The following is a 24,132-nucleotide window of genomic DNA, read 5'->3' as shown; positions in this document are numbered from 1 at the left end:
AATATTTCCCTCTGAGATGTGGCGGAGTAGAAGTAGAAAGCGGCATGAAGCACCTCGAATGTGTACTAAAGTACAGTACTTGAGTAAATGTACTTCTGTGCGGGTCAGCGGTGTGTAGTGAAACTGTCAGGGCCACCTTAGAGGGCCCTAAAGCTCAGTTTGGGAGCCACCTTTCTCTCTGGTCTGGCTTCTGTAAACTCACAGACTCGTGTTGAGCGTTTCCACCTGTGTTTTCAAATGATCCTGATGAATCTGGTCATGAACGAGCGGCACCGAGAAGCAGCTGACCTCTGAAGAGAAAGTGGACTCGGTACCCTGAAACGTGCTGGTAGAAATCCCCGATGTGACGCGGCCTCGTCCGTCCGGTCATATCAGATCTATCGTGAACTTCAAGTAAGGGAAGAACTGTTTTTTTTTTTTTTATGTAACTCAGAACTGAGGGACTTCCTGTTATTTTCAGACAACATGCTGATGGCTGATAACTGGATGCCTCAGCTCAGTGGCTTATAGGTTTTTTTTCCTTTTTTTGTGTATGTGTGTGCTGTCTTTCATCATGTGCTGATCAAGAGTGGGTCACATGAAAATCTGCTATTGCAGGATGTTTTTTACTCTGATAGTAAATTGTGCTCGCTGCTTGTTGGTCTGTTTTTTTTAGTATCACAAGTCCTGTAAGAGGGAGGTTTTGCAGGTGCTGATGTTGTCAAGAAGTCTGGTGAAAAGAGTCAAAATGGGTTTTGTGCAGCTCTGATGTCTTTAGTCTCCTCAGATGTCTTTTATAAATAAGCACAGCTTGCTTGTTTAGCTGCATTTTCTCCTACTTTTTATTCTAGTAATGTATACATGTATGATACAGAAGGGCTTTTCTGGGTAGAAACATAATCTTTCCACTAAACAGAACACTAAGGAAGATCAGGAAGTCGTTGACTTTCCGCCACAGCACTGCTGTGTGTGTGGAGTGTGTCTCTATAGTGGATGTGCGCATGTACGCTACACTTATCAGATTTCCTGTATGTTTTTCTCCTTTCTCCTTGTTTCTAACATCAGTTTCCTCTATTGTTTCCTGTGTCCGTCTTTAGGCAGGTGAAACATTCAGACCTCTTTTTTTCTGGCTTTTAAGGCCCTTTGAGAGGGAGACCGAGGGAGTGATAACATGCAGAATAGCGGGTTTTGATTTAGCGCTTCGCTGTTAGGAGAAGTGTGTCGTCGACCCAGCGGGAAGGATGCAGTTAGAGGCCTGTCTCCTCAGACGTGGCTGCAGAGCACAGGCTTTCTTTTATGGAGGAAGACACGGGACAACAGGACGTACTGAGTAGGACAACAGGACATATGTTTGTGTGTGTTATGAAAACAGAGGTAATCTGATGGAGGAAGTTTGTGTAGGATAAGAATGAGAGCGTGGAAGATAGATGGGGGAATCTGCATGTTCTTCCAGTTCTATCAACGGGGGCCTGAATCAGTTCCTGGGAGACCTGGACCCCGTTTGTCATACGTGGATGAGTTATCCAGATTACAATGTTGACGATTTGACACGAGTCTGGATTTTTTTTGGCTCTTCGAAGCTGCTTAAAATTAATCTGGAACTGTTGTCATAGCAACGAGTCATTTTAACAAGTCCTTTAGCCCAAACCTGCAAAAGTGCATCTTACTGACAGTTAGCCGGATCGTGACAGAGACGTTTTAGGGTGATTCATAATGAAGAGTTACCTATACTTATACATGATAACAAAATAAAAGTTTGTATACCTTTTTAAAAAAGAACCAAACCAAATGCAGTTTTTAGACCAATGGAGCTAGAACATATGGCTTTTAATTTGATATTAATTTGATCACTAAAATGTATTAAATGATTGGGAGAATCTCAAGACCTGTAGTCTGACCACAGTCACTGGTAATATTCGTAATGTTTAATAGTGATGAAAGAGTGGAAACACTGTGGAGCACAGTGTAGAAAACAATGACACCTGTAACAATGCAGAAACACATAAAATGAGATTTATGAATGAATCTACTGCCCCAGTGCATGCTGGGAAGGTTCCCAACACACCTACCTCATGTAACTGTAACTCAGCCAGTCACGGTTTCCACTCTCTACTCATGTTGCCTTTATTTCAAAATAAGAGTGCACTGTATTATATTCAAGATACGTTCATCCAGGATTAACAAATCAACCCTCAAAGAACCAAATTATCCGGATGAGAATAAACCGGATTATTTTACCCCCCATAACTGCATGTTAGTGAAGCCACATTTGGGCCCAGCAGTGACAGGATCAGACTGTTTACACCAGGCCGACCCTGCATGACGACAAGAACACTTTCTCATTGTTAACATTGGTTGGGCCTTAAGGAGAAGGTTTATCAGTGTGAGTGTGTGGAAAATACGTACACTACCACTCAAAAGTTTGGAGTCACCTGTTATATTGATGTTTTTCTTCTTTCCTTCAGTAATGGCTATTTTAACATAGATAAAAACAGTATAATTATACACCAAATGTATTATTTACATTTGAAAGAGTTTCAGAATAATTAAATGATCAAAGCTTCCGTTCAGTCCATGTCACCACAGTGTTGCATGACAGGGGAGAAAACTATTTTTTCCCCCAAATACTCTTTGACTTTAAATTTGTGTTCCAGTCCAGAAGCGTAAGTGACCCCGGATGATTTTTGAACCACAACTCTGCAACTGGGCTCTAAATATTTTGGGAACCCGTTTTTCTTTGGGCCCTCTGCAGTCTCCTCAGTGGTCAGACTGAATAGGTTTAAACTGTGATTTGTTAGTCCACAGTATGTTCAGCTGCTACTCCGTGATCCAGTTCCAACAGTGCTAACCCTGGACTAACCTACTGTTTCTATTTTGAAGTTTTAAGAATAGCTTTGCTAAAGCAACACGCCTGTTAATTCCAGCTTGTTATAGGCATTATTGTGCACTTGACACTGAAACAGGAACCTGTTCCTGTTTAAATCTGCACCGATTCTAATGCTCAGCTTTCTTTCACCAATGACTGCTGATTTGGTAGTGTATGTGAGAGTGTGTGTTGGAGATATTGTCATATAACCTGCAGGGGTGTTGGTAGAGCAAGACCAGTATAGAGAGCTGAAGTCATGACATCACTTCCTGTCTAACCTCTGTTCCCCTAGCTTCTGTAACTCAGTGCAATATCTTATTCAGCATTTCTTTCATCTGTCTCTCTGTAAAAAATCCCGGGGTTTTACGTTCCATATTCTCAGACAAATCGACATCCACTGTAGCTGCTGTTAGAAATTAAAACCTTTTGTGATTTTAACACATTTAAACAACGATTTCTTTGTGAGCACAGACAAAGCTACAGCTCCCATGAAAAAACTCAAGGTTGTCAGATTAAGATTTTACATTAAAACGTATTATGAGCTTATTAAACACAATGCATTGCTAAAGATTAAACCAGTGGCTCCTTTATGGCTTGTCACTTTTCAGATGTTTGTTTAGCAGTTCCACCAAAGAGACATTTCCCCTCTAAACGTCTCAGATGCTTTCATTGGCCTACAGAGGTAAAACGACCCATTATTTCACAAAAAGAGCAAAGGTTAGAGAAAAGTCCAAAAAATTAATACAAATTTGTGTAGCAGAACTTCTTCTTTCCTGCCCCATTAATCATCTCACATCCCCTCAGATTTATCTTGTGAGCCGTAGGAGAGCCGTCAAATTGAGAACCGCTGGGCTACTTTTACTTTAAGTACAATTTGCTGATAATACTTCTGTACTTTTACTTAAGTAGGTCTAAACGTTCGCTGAAAGACATAAATATTGAATAAACAACAATATAAGATTGTCTAAACCTATGAAGCGAGCCACACGCTGTATCGTTTTTATTATTATAAAATTTTTGTTATTAGATTTTATTTTAGTTATTTGAGTTGTTACAAATGTCAATGGGATTTTGAATGACGTTTTCTTACTTCTGGAACAGAACCCAGATGTTCCAGTCTCACTTTGCCTCTTTATTATTGGTTGATAATTGACCGTTCGCTAAGCCACGCCCCCTTAGTTACTGTCAAGCTTTCAGTTTAAAATGATAAAAGTGGCAGATTTACAGCTCGAAATTCAAAGTACTTTTTGAAGCAGCGAGTCCTCGATTTGATAGACAAAACCTGCCGTGCCTCGTTTCGCTTGCTAAGATACGATTGTACAGTCGCTGTTTTGGGGGTAGGTTATCAAATCAAATGGTCAGTTCTCATATCTTTTGATAGTAAAGTTTATTGTTCAACTGTAAAACATCCTGCCCCAAACATATTTTTATTATGTCTTTAAAAGTCTTGGATGGATCGCTGCCAAATGTTAATGCCGAAACAAATATTGGCTGATGTATCTGTGTATCTCAGATTTTTATTTTTCAAAAATATTTATCGGCCTCAGAAATCCGGTATTGGTCGGTGTATTCTCGGTGCTGGTATGTGTTCGAGGAAATGCTCTCATTCATGCTCTCACTCTCTAAATCTCGTCGCCTTTCTCGTGCCAGCGCCAGTCTCCCCGAGTCTCCATGGCGATCACAGACACAGCACTGTGACAAGGCACTGTTGCCAGCCGAGTTTTTGTGCGTGCTGCAAGAATGTGTGTGCGAGAGCATGTAGAGCACTTAGAAAGAAAGGCATAGCTAAAGAGGCCATATGCTGCCAAGTGTTGGCTGCTTCTTTAAAGGCACAACCCCCCCCCCTTTCGCTCTCCAGCTGGGGCCCTCGTTCACTACCCTAAACGTGTCCTTCCTCCCTCCATCTCTTATCGCTCTGCTCAAGTAAACACTGATTAAACCTGAATCACTACTTAACAGCTTTGAACTCGAATAAAAACGTACTGGTCGGCCAGTCACCGGGAGAAAACGGCAAGGAAGACGGGACAGTCGCTTCCCCTCTCTCCTTCCATTTTCTGTCACCCATGTAATTCCTCTTTGGCGACGTGCTTTCTGCTTTGTTGGGTGGCATGAAATTATTGCTTGGTGCGAGTATAGGTGGAGGTTTCACAGAGGAAAAAGTGACAGATGTGTATGAACCACCTGCCCTGCTCCCTCCTGTTCAAACAGTTGAGTTCGACCTCCAGGGGAAGGTCGAGGTGTTGAGGAGAGACTCCTGAACACCCTGAAATGTCACAGAAGTCTTGTTATGTTATTTTTTCTTTAGGCTCCGTGTTGAACTTAAGTACTTTTTGGGTACCAACTGGAATATGTCTTTAGGACAAAGCATCAAAAACTGTCCAGTACCTGAAGCTGAGAAGTTTGTTTACTTATTCTGTGATTAGATCATTCCTGATTCAAACAATATTTTTTTTTACTAGTTCTAGACTGTTTTATTTAAAGGAATAATTCAAAATGATGGGAAATGATGCCTATTTTCTTCCTTACAGAGAGTTGAAAAGATTGATAACACTCTCATCTGTGTGTGCTAAGTATGGAGCTAGAGCAGAGAGATGGTTAGCTTAGCTTAGCATAAAGACTAGAAGCAGGGGGAAACAGCTAGCCTGGCTCTCTCCGAAGGTCACATATATGGCCAAAGCTCACTATTTAACACATTCTATCTCATTTGTTTAATCCGCACACAAACAGGAAAGTAAACATGACAATTTGTTGATTTAGAGGGAGTTACGTGCTTTAACTGTTTCTTGATTAACAACAGTTTATCTGCAAAGTCTCTGCAGGTTGCCAGGCAACCTCACCGTGACGACTGTAGAAATTCATCGCACCTGGCTGTCGTTTGCCAAGAAATAGTTACAGCATCTAAAGTAACGTTAACATTACTGTTTGTGTGTGGATTAAACGACATACAACATGTTAATTAGTGAACTTCAGAGGTGTTGGTAGGCGTATCTTTGAACTTTGAACAGAGCCAGGCTAGCCGTTTACCCCCGTTTCCAGTCTTTATGCTAAGCTAAGCTAACCACCTAGGGCCTCTAGCTCCATAGTTAGCAGACAGCCATGACTGTGGTCTCGATCTTCTGCTTTAACTCTCAGAAAGAAACCAATATTTCCCCAAAACTTTTCCTTTAAGCAAAGTTCTTGTACAGCTATTTTGTGTCGAAGGAATACTTTGACATTTTTGGAAATACGCTTATTCGCATTTGCTCAGAGATAGATGTCAGCAAGTGGTTAGCTTAGCTTAGCACAAAGACTGGAAACAGGGTCGAAACAGCTAGCCTGTTTCTGTCCAAAGGTTACAAAATCCGCCTACCAGCACCTCTAAAGCTCAGTAATTAACATGTTATATCTGGCTTGTTTAATCTGTACACGGACAATTAATCAAGAACGGTTTTACAGGTTATGTGTCGGACTATTTCTTGGCCAGGAGCAGTAACTTTGTGGAGTCAGCAGTGGAGCGGCTCGTCATCATACTTCTTCACATTAAAGTTCTTCTTCATCTTCAACACTAAACAACAATTCATCTCACAGGTTCACACTGTGCGAAAGAAGTTCTAAAAAAAAAAAGACGTGTAATTTGGTATCACCGGTATCTAATCATTTCAAACAACACCTGGTTACCTCGGAGAAAGATGATGTGGCATTACACCAGAATCAAATTCAAGGGGGAGAAAAAAAAAAGGTCAGATGAGGAAGTGCTGTCATTTTGTGCGTACATGTGTGCTCTGTATTTAAAGCAGAAGTGAAACGCTCCTCTGCGGTTCCTCTCTCTCGTTTCAGAGAAGGAGAGACTTTGCAACAGGAAGTGAGGCAGGAGGTGGCAGAAACACACAGGAAGTGAAGTGAGGCCCCTGTTAGATCTGATTCATCAGCTACTAACCTGTAGCTTACATTTCTGTCTCTGCAGAGGCTTTGGCATTGACTTCTAGGGTTTTAAATAATTAATGTAACAGATGAGACTCTTTTCAGTTGGTGTTAAAGGACCGCGCTGGCGGTTTTTGCATGTTGTCTCCTATTTACTACAACCTTTGTGTACTTTACATTACAGCTAACCATTCTGCCTTCACTGCCTTTTTGGTAGGGCTGTGCAATAATAACAATAATCCAATATTATCTTTGAATCATAGTGGGATGATATGATAAATTAGTTAGTGAAGGTTTTATTGTACACATATGAAAGGTTTAGGCTCATGTAATGCATAACAGTGGAACACAGTTGTTTTCAACTTCACTTTGATTATTTTTGATGTGACTTTGCATTCATTTTCCATATCGTGATATAAATTGATATAAGAAAATATCCTTACTGATGTCTTGATAATCTTTTCAGTCGTATCACCCAGCACTACTCTCTGGCAGCCATTGATTTCTGTAGTGTATGTAAGTCAACTGCCAGACTTCAGTGATTCTGCATTTATTTTTGATAAAAGTTACGTTATTGTTTCAAGATAATGCAGTGCAGACTTCACTTACGGCTGCATGTCCTCACACTAGGAGGGGGCGATAGGGATACAGTTCTCATCACGGTATGTAATGTTAGATATTAATGTTGTAATATTGATATATGTTATGATACAGCCAATTTTCTGAAGAATCTTATCTATAAACTGTTTATGGATTGAATGACGAGCAGATGGCAATGCCTATTTTTTGGCTAATAAAGTGAAAATTCAAGGTGGTTCATCACATTGATGCAAGAATCGCATATAACTCCAACATGACGATAAAACAGTCCTGCTTATTGATTTACAATAATGACCAAATACACCCAGAGATATCAAAAGGCTATTTACCAGGTACAGCTATATTAGCTTATTGCAGATATATCTGTATCGGTGAATATGTCAGCTGATAAGTAGCAAGAAGTGCCAAATATGTTTGAGAAAATCTGTAGACAGAGTCTCCAGAGAGCACCGACAAGATGATTTTTCAACCATAAAATGTCCCGCTCAGAGCGTATCTCGGTCTCAGTTCTTTAAAATATTAATTTTAAGAGATCCTTATCAAAAGTGTTTGTGTATGTTATGTTTTTATGTAAAAAATAAAAGAATAGCGTCTGACATAGTATTATCAAAATGGTTGCACCTCTCAAATACTAATATTGGTATCGGCCTCAAAACTCCAGTATTGGTCCGGCTCTAATAGCAGGGGGTGACAACACCCTACCTCAAAACACTACAATGGAAATTGAACCCACATATTTGCAAAGAGAAATCTGTAATAGAGCTGTAATACAGATATGAAAAAGTACATTATTTTGAAGAGATCCTTATGTGGTTTGCATGAATATTCAGAATGGATAACATGTCATATTTTGGAGGGAGATCAGCATACCACAAGTCTTCAATTTGTTTCTCATGGTCATTGTTTTTATATTATAATTGTTTTATAATACATTTTACATGGTTCTAATCGCAATTTGTCAAAACTCTATAGAGGGAAAAGAATAAAGCAGCAGGTCGATTAACAGCTTTACTGTGTTTTTATTTATTTTTTGCTGCAGAAAGTACAAATTTTCCAGGGACAGTTTTGTGATGCGGTTCGTCACTGTTTACATTCCTCTACAGTACAAGTAGACAAGCTAGCAGGGCTACCAAAAACTAGCCTATTGACGCCTTCGGCTCTCTCCGTTGGTCATGTGACCCTCGCCTTGCAGGTAGCAGTCTATCGAGAGTCTCTCAGGTAGTGTACAGGTGGGTTTTTAGAGCTTTTCGCTGAAAATGACGCTATGAGAGCGGTGAGAGTGAACCAGAACAGTGAAGTTGTAGCCGGACACCTCAACAACAAGCTGAAACTCACTATAAAGCTCCGTAAAGCCGAGGGGAGCTGCAGATTCAGCTGATAACTCTCTGTAGGTTCGTCACTACGAGTGACCTCTTTGTCACATTGTTTTCACATTGACATTTATTAATTATAGGCGCTTTAAAGATTGTCAGCTGCAAAGGCCACATGGTGTTTTAGTTAAGGACGTACTTGCATGAACACTTGTGTGATCCTTTAAGTCGCTGACGTGCAGAAGGTGCTTTGCAGGCATTTTTTCCCCCACGCTTGCTCTGTTCCTCTTAGTCCTACAGTATACTGCTGGAGTGCTGATTGGCACTGATAGCCGCTCTCTCTGTGTGTGTGTGTGTGTGTGTGTGTGTGTGTGTCTAGGGCCACTATTTACCTCATATCTCTGATCCTGGAAAGCAAATAAGGGCTTCATAGACATGACCCCCACACGGTGCCGTTCCTGGACATTTTATTTTTATGATCTGTATCTACAACAACAGTTTCTCTGTCTGGCGGCAAATATTTCGCTCCTGTCTACATACATGTATAAGGAGTGAGTTTTAAAACGACCTGTTGGTAATAAAGAACATTTTTGTATACAGTAGTATAGTAAGCTACGGCCTCGTAGTAGCCCTCTCTGCTCCAGCTTTTGTAAACACAGCAGCTTAAAGTCAAGCAGCTGCTCCTCCACACACACACACACACACACACACACACACACACACACACACACACACACACACAGCTATATATCGTGGGAAGGATCATGCTTGGTCTCCTCTTGTGTAATGTCCAGAAAACTATTCTCCCTAACGTCACCTCACTTTGTAAAATCGGTCGTGTGTACTTGCATGTTGCCTCTGGTCATGTGTTGAATGTCTTCCCACTCTGACTGCACGTCTGTCTTCTCCCCAGCCTCCTCTCATCCAGGCGATCTTCAGCGGAGACCCTGAAGAGATTCGTATGCTCATATACAAGTCTGAAGACATCAATGCTCTGGTGAGGACACACACACACACACACACACAGTGTCTACATCAAGACAGAAGTGACAGACAAACAGATTTGTCTTTAGTTCAGGGATGATGCCCATAATAAGGGAAGTCTTCGGGTAAACAAACCGAAAAACTAGACTCGACTAGAGTTAACCCATTTGAATAGGCTGAAGTATCTTAACTAATACAAAAACTGAATCTTGCTTGTGTGAAAGTATATAAATCCACCTCCACTAAGAAGATTATGGTTTCGTCCCATTTGTCTTTTTGTTTGTCAGTTAGTTTTGTTTGACAGCACAATATTTCAAAATGTCGTAAACAGATTTTAGTGAAATTTGCTGGCAACGTGGTTATTTTTACGGTGTGGATAGCGCCACCATGTGACCAGTTGTGAGGCACTATACAGTTTATTTCTTATAACTCCTGAACAATGTTGTGAAGAAGCAAAACTCTTTCCTTGATACAGAAATGTATCCGGCCTGAAAAACATTTACATCATTTTGAATTATTTTGCATATTTATTCAAAGTCATCTTTTTAATTTAGTGAAAAATTCAGATGAGCCCAAAAAAGTTCTTAATCTCTTGTTTGACATTTATGGAAGTGCACTGCATTCACTTAAAGGTTCCCTGTGAAGTTTACATGTGAAGAAACAAATGTTTCTGTCATCAAAGCGCATTGTGTGAATCCTTGAGGTCCAGCGAAAGTGTTGAGTGCATTTCCTTCCTCATAAAACATTTGCAAAGACAATTTTTAGAAAAATTTTACTAAACTAGCTTCCTCACTGCCTTTGCATTTGTATCCTTGTGCCTCGGGGACCTGCTCATAAAAACATTGCTCCATAGCGCTACTAGTGGTCAAAAACTCCACAGGATTCCTTTAAAAATGAATAAATGCACTGTGCAACCAAATTTAGAGATATCAGTGGGATTTTACTAACAGCTTGTGCCACAGCAGCATATATCTATACCATTTATATGGCATTACTCAATGTACATGTCTGACGCACAGTTTATCCTTACGTACTACACCCTAATATCTATACACAGGATTTAGGCATTCCCTGGAACTCAGCATAATTGTTTATCAGCATATGTAATTTGATGCAAATCATAGGGAAATAAAAAGCCGGCTCAGAGGAAATCATCTTCCCGCCTCCTTTCTCTTCAGCCCCCACTTCCTGTTGTAGCCCGCACCCAAAGATGAGAGGAGGAGGGTCAAGAGTCAGCAAAGCCAAAGTTCAGAGTGTGTGTTTATTTACATCATACGGGTATAGATCCATAACACATGTCTGTAGCAGGGCAGCACAGGATGTGGGCTGGCCTGCTCTCCTGGTCTCCTTTCTGCTGTATTTAGTCTCCTGTGTCTGGTGATGGCTGTCTGTTACAGGACTCCCACGTCACCGTCATTGTCCACTTTAGATGTGTTTTTGTTGGAGAGGCTGCACTCAGTCACACGGACATGTGGGGTGGTCATCGGGATGCTGTGTGTGTGTGTGTGTGTGTGAGCTGACTGAGAGGAACAATGGATGTGTTGACATTGATGGCCCTGTCACTGATCCTCAGCTCATCATCTGTGAACTCATATCACAGCCTCCTCTGTTCGGTCTCAGCGTGTACTCGTGGATTACGAACATGTAACATTCCAGCCAGCAGTGAATGTGAAAGGGCTGGACGTTTTCGTGGAGCAGTGCTTTGTAAACATTTAGCTGACACGGGTGCTGTAGGATTTGTTTTTGAAGCACCAAATATCAAAAAACTAAACCAGTAAATCACTGGAAGCTGTTACTGTCAGATTTTATTGTTATTAGCTTGTGTGATCGTATTTTGCCTGATTGTGGGCTTTTATAGTAAAGAATTTACTCCAGCTCTAATTTTGTGGATTTTGGATATCTGTTTATTGATATTTTCATACTTGCACTCTTTATATTTGCACTCTTTCCTACTTTGTACTGCAACTGCTGCAAAACAGTTTCCCTCAGGATAAATAAAGTTCTATTTTATCTTAATTTGGGAAAAATTAGGGAATCTGAAAGTGTTGCTTTGGTGTATCAAAACTGGGGTATCATATTGACACTGGTATCAAAACCACCCCACTCTTATAATAAGTGAACTCTTAGAATAAGTGCAGCTGCTGATCAAGGTTGAAACCCTACAGTGCCTTGCCAATATTACAAGCAAGTACCGACTGACTGACTTCCCCCCTCAGGACGCAGAGAAGCGCACCCCGCTGCATGCAGCGGCCTTCCTGGGCGATGCCGAGATCACCGAGCTCCTCATCCTCTCTGGTAAAACATATTCCCTTGTTCCTCTTGTCTACCTCTTCTGCGTGTTTTCATCTCCCTCCCTCCAGCTTTCATCTTTTTTTTTTTTTTACAGCTCTTCTTGTTTCAAAAGACCTTGTTTTGAAAAATGCCCGCAAATGTGCCACTTTTTCACGACATGAGGTTAAATTGCCTAAATTCAAGATCTTGATGATTTGGAGTTATTCTACTGTACACTTTTGTGAGCGTCAAAAAATCCCACGACAATACCAAAACCAACAGAGAAAGACTTTAGACTCTGATGTGAAGCAGATTAAATAAGCAGAGCCCAATATGAAGCTAGGAGAAAGGACGGGATCCTGCGGAGTCCAGATGCTGGTGCTGGTGGAGTAAAACCGGCAGGTGGTTGATGGAAGCAATCAGTTGAATCTCCCCGGACAGACTGGGAGTAATGGGGAGGCGCTGGGCTGCGCAATTAGTAGGTCTGAAAGACAGAATTTTAATGACATTTGAAGAACGGCATCCGAAAGATTATTTGTCAGGTATGGTGACGTCACATCTGTGACAGCGTGGGAAAGTGGAAGTGAGAAGATTAGAACAGTAAGAAATGCCAGAAATGGACCCACAGAGGAAAAAAAAGGCAGGACGTGAGAGAAAAGATGTTTCTTATTGAACTTTCGCCTTCATCAATTGGTTAATCTGTCTCTCAATACTTTCTGACTTCTCTACCTTGCCAGTGGTTCCTACAGAGGAAGGAAATATTTAAAATCAGCTCACAGGCATTACATTTAAAATTGTTAAATAATTTCCAAAAATAGCTGGGCGCTGTAGTTTTTAGTAAACATTACTCAAACAGGAGTAAATTGTTAAATTAATTTGTTGGGGACTGTTTTCAACTGATTAATGTGATTAATAGACATTAATAGACACTGATGTGTTAATATATTGATTTTATTAACATATATTTTCTGGACAACAATGGAGCTCTATGGCACAAAGGAATATTCTTTATCAGGCCTTTGGATACACACAATACTACTTACTAGGATCAATCCATTGTTGGTTTTGGTCTTTTCATGAGATTTATTGACAATAAGAAAAATATGAAAAATACTGCTTGTCTTATCCTTTTTAAAATAGGTTTTACATCTTAAATTTAGTATCATAAGTGTTTCCAGCCTGCAGCGCTGTTCTTTATATGAGAATCTAAACCAGTCATACAGACCTTCTAATGTGTTAGCAGTTACTTAATGAAATAGCTATTTTTCCATTTTTTTCCTCACTCTATTTGGCATTAAAAAGTCATTTCAAAGTCTTAAATGTTAGTGGATGAAAGTTGCAGGCCTGTGTATCTTACCAACTGTTATTTTGACGCATGTAGCCACGAGTGACTTTCCAGTTTGGTCGGTAAACTTGACGTTACACCTCACCAGTGCCATGTTTCTCCCTCCGCTGTCTGTGCTCCTTTTTCTCTTCAGGGGCCCGGGTCAACGCCAAAGATAGTATGTGGCTCACCCCTCTCCATCGCGCTGTGGCATCTCGGAGCGAGGTGAGCACACACACACACACACACACACACACACACACACACACACACACACACACACACACACACACACACACACACACAAACACGCACACCTACTGGGTCAAATCCTTTCTTCTTCCCAAAAACAACAACAACTCAAGCAGCGCGGCGAGAGATCCTCACTGTGACACAGGTGTCAAGGAGCTGAGCTGCACATCGTGGTATTTACCTGAAAACAGACAGCCACGCACACTCATCATTTTTTTAGCCTCTCCCAGCACTCGTACATACTATTCTCAGAGCGCCTGGGACAGTTTTACCTTTGTGAGCTTTGTGAATCTGGGTCAAAGCAATTAATCAGCTGCATCACTCCCCGTGCCCAAACAGGTAATTCAGCATGGCTGGAATAGCTGGAGGATGACTTTTAGTGGTGAGGCCAAGGTTTTACATAAGTTCAGGGCCTTTTACAAGTTTGTTTGCAATGTAGGAATAATATTAAGGGGTGTACTTGTGATTGGGTGACTAGTCTAAAGCTGTGTCTGAAATCATTACTTTCTTTATTCATTCATTCACATAACTGTAAATTACACGTTTTAGCAAAGGCAAAGTATCACACTGTGGGATCTTATTTTACTAAAGCAGCATACACACATGCTTGAAAACAATTTTCAGTCCATTGTGGGGTATTTTTTGAGGGAATAAAATAGTGCGTACATTTTACACTTACTGTACATTAGAATGACAAAGGCAGTGATTTACAGCCTATTGCTTACTTAATAACATTGAATACTTAGAGGATCTGCAGTACGATGAAACGATCTTAAAGTAAATTGAAATTGAATGTAGTAAATAGTAGTTATAATTCAAGCCTGTATTTTTGACAGTATGACAACAGGTTTCTTTGCCTGCTATGTTACTTCAGAGTCTGAAACAGTCTGAGTATTTTTATATCACAATCCCTCTCTTTCCTCTTTCTGTAAAACGTAAAAATAGTTTTGAAGACTCATCTTGAACTCGGGGCTGGTTACATAAAGCTATCCAATCAAATGTGATTTGGGGGAACTAGCTGACCCCACCCAACATATAAAACTGTACTTGAATGTTTTTGAGGCCTAATTTATTCATTTCAATAAGTAATACTTCGTGCCAAACAGAGCCACCTCAGCTACAATGCTAATGTTGCTAGCGGTAGATTGCAATGTTTTGGAGAAACTGTGTTTTTGTGACAAACTAGCAGCTGCATGCTGAGTTTGTTATTACAGTTCTGGAAGTTCAGAAACACAAGTAGTTCGTTTTTCGTCCATCTTTCAGTTCAATCAGTGATCAACAGTGATTGGCTGTGATCACAAAGGTCAGCGCAACCCCGCTACGCTCAGTGCATCCATGCGGACATCAGCACAGAGCCGTCGCAACATACTACATACACAATAATGGAACGAATAATGTGAATATGCCTTTATCCTCCTGATCTAACAATGTGGGTGGGGGAAGTGTGTGTGGAGACCAAGTCCTCTGCAGCTCCATATTGCAATGTATTCACTGAGCCACACCCACTTTGGAGTGGTCCAATCACATGTGAAGGATTTGATGTAAACCACTCCGCCCACATATTCTGTTTCACTCGGAAATACGTCACATTAGAGAAGTTTTACTGTCACTTTAAGTACATCCCTTATCAATGATCTGTTCTGTCTGCTGGTCGGAGGTGTAAACAGAAATAACACAAATATATACACAAGTTGTACATAAGTGAGTTATTTGTCCATAAAAACACACTCTTTGACTTTCTTCCTCAGGAGGCGGTGCGAGTTTTGATCCGCCACTCGGCCGACGTGAACGCTCGGGACAAGAACTGGCAGACGCCGCTGCATGTTGCTGCAGCCAATAACGCGCTGCGATGCGCTGAAGTCATCATCCCGCTGCTGAGTAGCGTCAACGTGTCGGACCGTGGCGGACGCACCGCCCTGCATCACGCTGCCCTCAACGGCCACACTGAGGTACTGCAGACACTGACTGACACTTTACCTATCAGCTATGTTAATTAAATGTTTAATATATAATAATTAAATTAAAGGATTTACATGCTGCAGCACTGTATCCACTTTCCTGCTGCAGTATATTGGTGTAGTTCACCAATAAACAGGCTGTGATGTAACGTCCTTTGTGCTGTTTTGGTTGAATAGCTTGGTTAAAGGAAACAGGTGGGCGAGTGCAGCTGTATCATCGGGGTTATTAGGTGGGTTGTGCATTTCGAAACACTCCTTGTCCTGGATAGAATCATTCACAAATATGCCGAATCTAAAATTAACAATGAGAAGGCGGCAGATTTCTGAAGCCAAGCTGAATGGACAGCTTCTCTATTTCTGCCCAACATGGTCTCTCCAGAGTGTTTATGCAACAACTGAACAAGTGATGAGATGTATTTACAATGCTGTTAAATAAAGACCATCACCCACACACACACACACACATCCTCACACTGACAAAACCACTTACACATACTGTGCCTGCAGCACCCATATAAATATACAAACACAAATATAGAGTATATCTCTTACATTACCCACTAATTTTCTCCTCCCTCTGTTTTTCACTCTGTCAGATGGTAAACCTCCTCCTCGCTAAAGGAGCCAACATCAACGCCTTTGATAAGAAGGATGGCCGGGCGCTGCATTGGGCGGCTTTCATGGGTAAGGGACAAAGACAGAGTTTGTTACATATCACACCTGTCTTTTCCTGGAAGTAGATCATAGATCATCATTCTGAGTCGCCTAATACTGTAGCCGAAGGACCTATTCATTAGAGCTCGAGCAGTGTGAAACAAGACAGGACATGACGCAAGGGGAGATTTTACAAAGTTAACACGACAGAACGAAACATGCATTAAGTACATACAAACACTACAGCAGACGAAGTTGGGTCGTACTGTAGTTTTAAACTGGTGTGACAAGGTTTTTTGGTATTTATACAAGCTCTTAAAACCCCCCAAATATTTTTACAATGATTCCTAAAATACGTTATTAAAGAGTTGGGATAAAAAAATATGTCCTGAGGCAGGATATTTTACAGTTGAACAATAAACTTTACTATAAAAGAGGAAAGTAAATTCTGAACATAAAACATCACTGGAAAATTAAATGATTAGAAATAATAACTTTAAATAACCACACAAATTCATCAACAACAGTTGAAGCATAAATGTAGAAAAGTAAAGGTGTGATACATGGATTAGTCGGTTGACAGGAAATTAATCAGCAACAATTCTGATTATTGATTAATTGTTTAAGTAATTTATCACTCAAAATGCCAAACATTCTCTGGTTCCAGCTTCTCAGATGTGAGATTTTGCTGCTTCTCTCTGTCCTTTCCTTGTACATTATTTTGGGTTTTGGGCTTTTGATCAAACAAAACAAGCAACCCAAAGACGTCGCCTTCGGCTCTGGAAAACTGTAATGACATAATGAAAATCTCCAACACATAATCATGTTCCTGAGCAAGTTATTTATTGCTTTAGTGTTGCTTCTTGTCCCTAAACAACATCATCTATTCCTCCTTTTTTTGTCCATGGTTGGTGTGCTCTGGTGCGCCCCCTGCAGGGCATTTGGATGTGGTGTGTCTGCTGGTGAGTCAGGGGGCGGAGATCAGCTGTAAGGACAAACGGGGATACACTCCCCTCCACACGGCGGCCTCCAGCGGACAGATCGCTGTGGTCAAACACCTGCTCAACCTGGCTGTGGAGGTCAGGACACACACACACACACACACACACACACACTGATTCACTGTCTCAGCCTGCTTCACACTCAAGGAAAATAACACATACTCCCACACTTAAAGGTCCAATGTGTGTGTAGGATTTAGTGGCATCTAGCGTTGAAATTGCAGTTTGCAAGCATTTGAATACGGCTCGCATCACCTTCCCCTTCCAAGCGTGTAGGAGAAACTACGGTGGCCGCGAAACTCGCGAAAACGCAAATGACCCTATCTAGAGCCAGTGTTTGGTTTGTCCGTTCTGGGCTACTGTAGAAACATGGCGGTGCAACATGGCGGCCTCCGTGTAAGGGGACCCGCTCCCTCTGTAGATAAAAACGGCTTATTCTAAGGTAACGAAAACACAACGATTCTTATTTCCAGGTGATTATACACTAATGAAAACATACTTATAAATATTATATTCAATGTCTGCTAATAGCTCCTCCTACATGTTACACACTGGACCTTCAACATTCATTCACAAACACATGAACTTGCACCTATTCATTCATTGTCTCGCTAACAACACTGATCCACACACACCTTTCCTTGGCCATACTAACAGGTCTTGTTTTTACTCTAACAACAGATAGATGAGTCCAATGGGTTTGGGAACACGGCACTCCACTTGGCTTGTTTTAACGGTCAGGACGTCGTCGTTAGCGAGCTGATCGATTACGGTGCCAACGTCAGCCAGCCCAACAACAAGGGCTTCACCCCACTGCACTTTGCCGCCACCTCCACACATGGAGCGCTCTGTCTGGAGTTCCTGGTCAACAACGGGGCTGATGTCAACGTACAGGTACGCCGGCTGGACATATGCCAACACAGCACAGCACAGGAGCATTTAGCAGCTATAAGAGCCAGATATTTTTCTCTGGAGTTGGTAGAGACCAAAACAGAGCTAAAATAAGAGTGAATATTAGACTTGCCAGAGACAAGACTTCAGATGAATGCTAATGTTGCTTTGTGTCTGTTGGAAATGTAAATAGGCAACTGCTTGCTAATACGTTCAACATAAAAACTTTATAAAGTGATATATCATTGTTGTGTCAGTTGTCAAAAAATAGATAAATACAGGTTTAAAGAGGTTTGTTCGCATGATAATGTTAGCTTGTTAAATTTCTAAACATTAGCGTGTTACCATGCATGACTAGTGTAGCTATAGACTTACAGTCCTGTAAATAACAATATAGGAAATGTCAAATTAATTGTGCCAGGAAATAATATGTAAAGAAATCAGACCATAATTGAGATAACTGACAACCTCTATCTCCCACAAGGGTTATTGTTACTGCTTGTGTTTTTCAAAACTAAGGCTATGTTTCTCATAAAACCTGAAATCTGTTGTTATATTTCTCCTCCACCTTCTTCAGAGTCGGGACGGGAAGAGTCCTCTTCACATGACGGCAGTTCACGGACGTTTCACTCGCTCCCAGACCCTCATCCAGAATGGTGAGACCTCTTCGTGTTCGTTTTTTGTCTCTCAAAGTTACACTTGTTGCGTATTCTCCCTGTAAATTAACGTTATATTTCAGGTGGGGAGATCGACAGTGTGGACAAGGACGGCAACACCCCTCTCCACATTGCTGCCCGCTATGGTCATGAACTCCTCATCAACACGCTCATCACCAGTGGAGCAGACTGCACAAGGTTTGTTTATTAACCTGTTGAGAAATGTGTGTTAAATTATTACAATGGCTAGGTATCTAGTAAAAGAGACTATTGTTTCCTTTCTGCATCTTTCTCTAAAGGCGAGGAGTCCATGGCATGTTCCCTCTCCACCTGGCTGCCATGAATGCTCACTCTAACTGCTGCCGGAAGCTGCTGTCCTCAGGTAGCACACAAAGTTAACCCTGAACTAGCAGATTTAGTTTCCTAATCAAGTTTGCTGTGACTAAGGAGTTCTTGAACTTCTTGTTTTGAATTTGCATCTTTAGTAAAAAGAGTACTGATCTCTACTGCCTTACCTTCAATTGATGTTGAATTCTCCTGTGTATACAGTGTGTACAAACTGGCAACATAATCAGTTTCCAGTTTATTAGGGACACCTAGCTAAAACTAATGAAGTCTAATACAACAGTCCTGCTATAAATTATCCCTTCATGAAGGCTATAATGTTCAGTTGTTGTTGAAACTGTTTTAGAGAGGTGTTGATTCAACTGTATGGTCATTTTGGAGGCTGTAGTTTGTGGTGCTGTTGAACTGTATTGCATTATATTGACAGGTGTTTCTAAATAACAGAAACACCTCTCTGGAGGGTGGTGCCTTTTTTTAGCCTAGAGCAAAAGAGTAAGGAATGGGTTTAACATCTGTTTATTTGCTCTAACGTAAGCTGAAATCGTTAGCATGTCCGGCTAACTAGCTTACCACCTATAGTAGTAACCTAGCGTTACTTCGAAAGCTAAACTAACTACATTAGTTTGTGGGGTTACAAGTTACATTAAAAAAAAAGCCCCATTCAAGGTTAGCACGTCCACTGTGTAGTATCTACTCACTGTGTGAAAGCCGGTTCTGAAGGCTATCAGAGTTTAGGCTAACGTTAAGCGGCTCTTTTTTGGATTTTGGGGAAGTTGACACTCCATCCCAGCCAATATTACCCGCGCTACATTTGCCAACACATCGATTAACCCTCATCCTAAAAGCCTTTTTATCTTTTCTGTAAGCTAAGCTTTCTCTCATCTGTAAACTACCAAGCCAAACAATGCTATGTTAGCATGAAATAACAGCGTGATCTTACATTTTTCCATATCATACTTAGCACTAAGTAGTTGTACACTGCAATACAACAACAATGCTGTTTCTCTATTTCCATCTCTTTTACATGGATCATCAACTGCTGACGTTTTGCCGGGTACATGTAGCATTAGCCTCAGTCTCTTAGCACGATGTAATGTATGTAGCCCTCATGTGCATATTTTCTTTTAAACACCATTTACAAGATTCTTGTTAATTAATTAATTAATACGAGTCAGCTGGACACATAAAAAGTCGGCCCGGAGACATTTGTTTTTAACTGGCTCCCGGAGCTGGTGACGTTAGCTTAATTAGCTAGCTAGCAACAGCGAAAATTTTGTGAAAATGAACTTCAAACTGCTGTCATACACTTTTGTCTCTACTCCAAAGCAATACCTAATTAAACAGTGGGTTTTTAATTTAAAATTCAAACTTAGCTGATATTTCTGGGCGCACTTGAATCATAATGTGGATATCGCCCGCAGATATGTGCTGATTTAGACTCTGTTTTGCCTTAACATCATCTTTGATTGTTATTTTCAGGGAGGTTTGAGCCCGTTTTTTTTTTTTTCTTGCTTCCAGTGGCGAATTCCTCCACAAGCACACGTATTCAGCTCTGGCCAAATTCAAGTCACAATGTTCCAGAAACAGACAAGGCCTCACTGAGTCTAATTACTCACTGATGGGACCACTCTCCCTCTGGACAAGAGTGTATTCTGTCGAAGCATCGACATTGGTAGTTAATGTCTTGTTTACATCTGAAAAGTTTCCACATTGCTGTTGGCAATGAAATAATTTGTCTTTCCGCTCATCCCATATATTTTGACAGTTTCTGAGAGAGGGTTTTCCAATACAGAAGAGGCTGGTATATTAAACAAATGTGAAGTAGGGAATAGGGAAAAGACAACAATCCTTTCTGGTTCCAGATCCCTTTTGACGATTTAACAAGGCCCTGGCACTTGTGTCTGGCGGCATGGAGCAGGATGAAACTGGGCTCCTCATGTGGCTCTGCTGAGTTGCTGTAATGAAACAACAAAGAAGTCATTTACATGTGCTTGAGCCATGTGCAGCTGCAGTGTTGCGTCTGATCAGGAGTGTTGTGAGCAGTAGTGGCCTGAGCTTTTGTATTTGTTGCACTCAGAGCTAAATCAGGAGCCAAAAGTCCTTTTTATACCGCATCTGAAGAACCGTGATTATTAGACAAATTGTAACGATAAAGGATTTAAGAAGCCACCTGCACAAGACGACAACACAGTCATCGTGTTGTTCTTTGTAATTCACCCTTGTGCGACTGTGATGTTACAGCACACTCCCTTGTAGATACTTTTACTTTCTTTTTAAAGAGACGCACAAAGAACAAAAGCTAGATGTCATTCAAATTTGCGTCTGGCCCAAACAAACTTTAAGAGCGTGTTCAGTGCTTTATTAGAAATGCTTAGAATTTCAGCATAGCATGTGGTGTCGAGGTGTAGTCTGAAAGTTGAAGGTTTGAATGGATGTTTTGTATAAAGGCAGTATCGAGGATCTGCTGACTGTTTTCCTTCTGATTCAGCACGTAACCACATTGAAAGTATTTGCAAATTAAGTAGGTTCTTTCTCTGTCTGTCTCAGCTGCATCATCTAGTCTAGTTTTCTATCACTAGTCCTAATTCTGGTGACCACCAGTGCTTATTTGCACATGTTGTAGCAGCCGCTTGTGTTTGACCAGTCAGTTGTGTTCAGTAGAGCAGACTCCACGCTAATAGTTCCTGGGCCATCAGAAAGTCCTCCCTCAGGAACAGGGACATTTTGTTAGGGCAGGAACTTCGGCCCAGGAACAAAACTGAAACCAAAATGTTGCAGTTGAAAGGTTTTTGCAATGGTTAGATGACATTGCCTTGAAATATTATAATGGTGCATTACAAACTACATTGTTTGTTTAGACCTGATAGAAGGAGCGTAATTATATGTACATCACAAGTAGGTGCAAGGTTCTCGGAAAATGTTTTCAACGAAAAGAGTAATGCCGGTAAACTAACTCCAAACCACACATTTTTTTGAAATGGACAATGTTTCGATCCCTGCCTGATCTTTGTTTTGAGCTGACAAAGATTGGGACTGGGATCAAAATATATAAAATACATAAATTTGTGTTTTGGAGTCAGTGTGCAGGCATTACTCTTTTTATAGATTGTTGTTTAGACCTCAGACCCCACCTGTTAAACTCTGCTCACATGATATCTTTCTCTTCTTGTTCCCACCTGGGTGATTCTGCTTGAACTTGTGAAATAAGTGTGTTGTGTTGTCCCCTTTTGCTGTTTTCTTCTCACATTGCTTACATATTGCTGTGGTTTGTTGTGGATCTGAGCCTTTACAACGACTTTCACACAACCAAAGTTGCCCCTTTTTTGGAATCAACTCCTCCACAGAAAGAGAAGCCGACAGCAACGCTACTTTCACTTCGAACCATGCTTGTTGCTGCTGTATGTGGTCATGTCATAAATAGGTCAATATATCTCAGAATTAAGGGTTCAGTCAAAACCGGAGGGAGCGATGTGAGGTAAAGATACTGCGTGAGGTGTACGGGACAGGTGCATGCCGTGTTCTAAAAACAGGAAGTTGGGTATTGTAGTTCGGCTGATGATTTGGCCGCTTATCAACATGGTCAGCAGTTGGAGTTGCACAGCAGTGGCTATGACACACAGCTCATGGAGGCAGTTATGGCAGTTACTTTTAAAACCCTTAGCATGCAAGTCATAACTCATATGAAATATGAACACACAGACATGATACACACATTTTTAGCTTCAGTGTGCCTCCCAAACATATAATTATTTCCAATGTCCACAAGAATAAATGTCCATAAATCTGCTTAGAAATCCAAAACGCTCCTTATAACTCCAGAACTTGCCTGAGAATCATCAAGTTTTCTTCAGTATCAGAGTAATCCAGTGATGGTTGTCTGTACATCTCTGGGTACATTACAAAAAGGAACTGCTAATAGCTAATTTGGCACACTTTTAATGGTCCCATAATGTAAACAAATATAGGCAAAAAAAGTTGTAGCCCACAGCTAACTCACTGACTCCATGGCAACATTATACTTCCTGTTTACAGCCCTTAATTATGGGAACTGTAGTTGCAAAATTGTCGTACGTAGCCACCCAGCTATTCTGATGTCAGGAAGAAAGTTTCCGATGCTGTTAGACGTTTCGAGGCCTTTATTATTGTGATGTGACATATTTTTAGCACATTAAAAATTATACTGGTATGACGATGAATTACATGGTATGGCACACTTGTAGTTCTTGCAGGTACAGTTCCTGAATTCTTCCTGGAAGGGTTCCTGGAAAAGTTGCTGAAAAAGAATTGTGTTACTTCTTCCTCAAAACAATGTCTTAATCTGTGAACTAGTCAAAGCCACATGAACACGATAGATATTCAAACTGAACTGCTTGCTGCACTTTCTCTCACATATTCCTTGCTTTGCTGATCTTATATATTTTATATAAAACATATCTTAGCTCTCTCTCTGTGTACTGTGTAGCTTTCAGACGTCTATGTGTTTTCCCGTGTTTGCACGCCAGTATCATGCACTCTCACCAACCTTCTCCCCCCACCTGTCGCACTTACCGGTCTTTCTCTCCAACTCCTCCTCTTCCTGTCTCTCTCTCTCTCTCTCTCTGGTGGCTGCTGCTGTGTGTTGTCTGGCCTCCCTCTGTCTCCCTGCGCTGCCCTCTTCAGGTCGGAGGTTTAGCATAACGTGTAACGACTCGGTCCTGTCTGCAGGCTTTCAGATAGACACTCCTGACAGTCTGGGGAGGACCTGCCTGCATGCTGCTGCTGCCGGGGGGTGAGTTCATTATAGGACATACGTCTCTTTTAAAAAGAAAGGTTTAAAATGCCTTAAAGGATAATTCTGGTCTAGATCTGAGAATTCAGCAACATCAGTCTGATTGGGCAGCAAACACAAGCAGTCAGAGGTCAAACAGGTTGGAAACAAGTCAACAGTTTATTCAGATTAAACCACTTTATTTGGAGGGGAAACAGAACGTGAGCTCACCCGAAATGTTGGTAATAATGCCTCATTGCACAGAAAAACTGAGTACACACAACTACGGCAAGTAGGAAGTTAGCCTGGAAACTGTGATGGATTTTTATAACAGAAAGTTTGGGTAATTATTTTACCTCTCACCTTCATTTTGGCTAACCTGAGCGTTTGTTTA

General features: G+C 41.0%; 1 protein-coding gene across 6 annotated transcripts in view; it reads left to right on the top strand.

Moving 5' to 3' along the window:
- The window catches only part of ankrd44 (ankyrin repeat domain 44), a 47,703-nt gene that overhangs the window by 2,602 nt on the left and 20,969 nt on the right, over nucleotides 1-24,132 (top strand). For 3 of the 6 annotated variants that reach the window (XM_044215589.1, XM_044215592.1, XM_044215594.1), the window contains exons 2-12: nucleotides 9,569-9,652; nucleotides 11,856-11,934; nucleotides 13,389-13,459; nucleotides 15,235-15,435; nucleotides 16,041-16,128; nucleotides 17,035-17,177; nucleotides 17,781-17,993; nucleotides 18,568-18,646; nucleotides 18,730-18,844; nucleotides 18,946-19,028; nucleotides 23,651-23,759. In XM_044215589.1, coding sequence (XP_044071524.1) covers nucleotides 9,569-9,652; nucleotides 11,856-11,934; nucleotides 13,389-13,459; nucleotides 15,235-15,435; nucleotides 16,041-16,128; nucleotides 17,035-17,177; nucleotides 17,781-17,993; nucleotides 18,568-18,646; nucleotides 18,730-18,844; nucleotides 18,946-19,028; nucleotides 23,651-23,759 — 1,265 coding nt within the window. Of the gene's footprint in view, nucleotides 1-9,568; nucleotides 9,653-11,855; nucleotides 11,935-13,388; nucleotides 13,460-15,234; nucleotides 15,436-16,040; nucleotides 16,129-17,034; nucleotides 17,178-17,780; nucleotides 17,994-18,567; nucleotides 18,647-18,729; nucleotides 18,845-18,945; nucleotides 19,029-22,199; nucleotides 22,806-23,650; nucleotides 23,760-24,132 lie in introns of those variants that run through there. The other 3 variants (XM_044215591.1, XM_044215593.1, XM_044215595.1) reach the window with 2 other exon arrangements.

Source organism: Siniperca chuatsi, linkage group LG12 (assembly GCF_020085105.1).
Source record: "Siniperca chuatsi isolate FFG_IHB_CAS linkage group LG12, ASM2008510v1, whole genome shotgun sequence".
Classification (NCBI taxonomy): domain Eukaryota; kingdom Metazoa; phylum Chordata; class Actinopteri; order Centrarchiformes; family Sinipercidae; genus Siniperca; species Siniperca chuatsi.
Note: the sequence above shows the minus strand (reverse complement) of the source record. Positions and strands in the feature narration are given on the sequence as shown.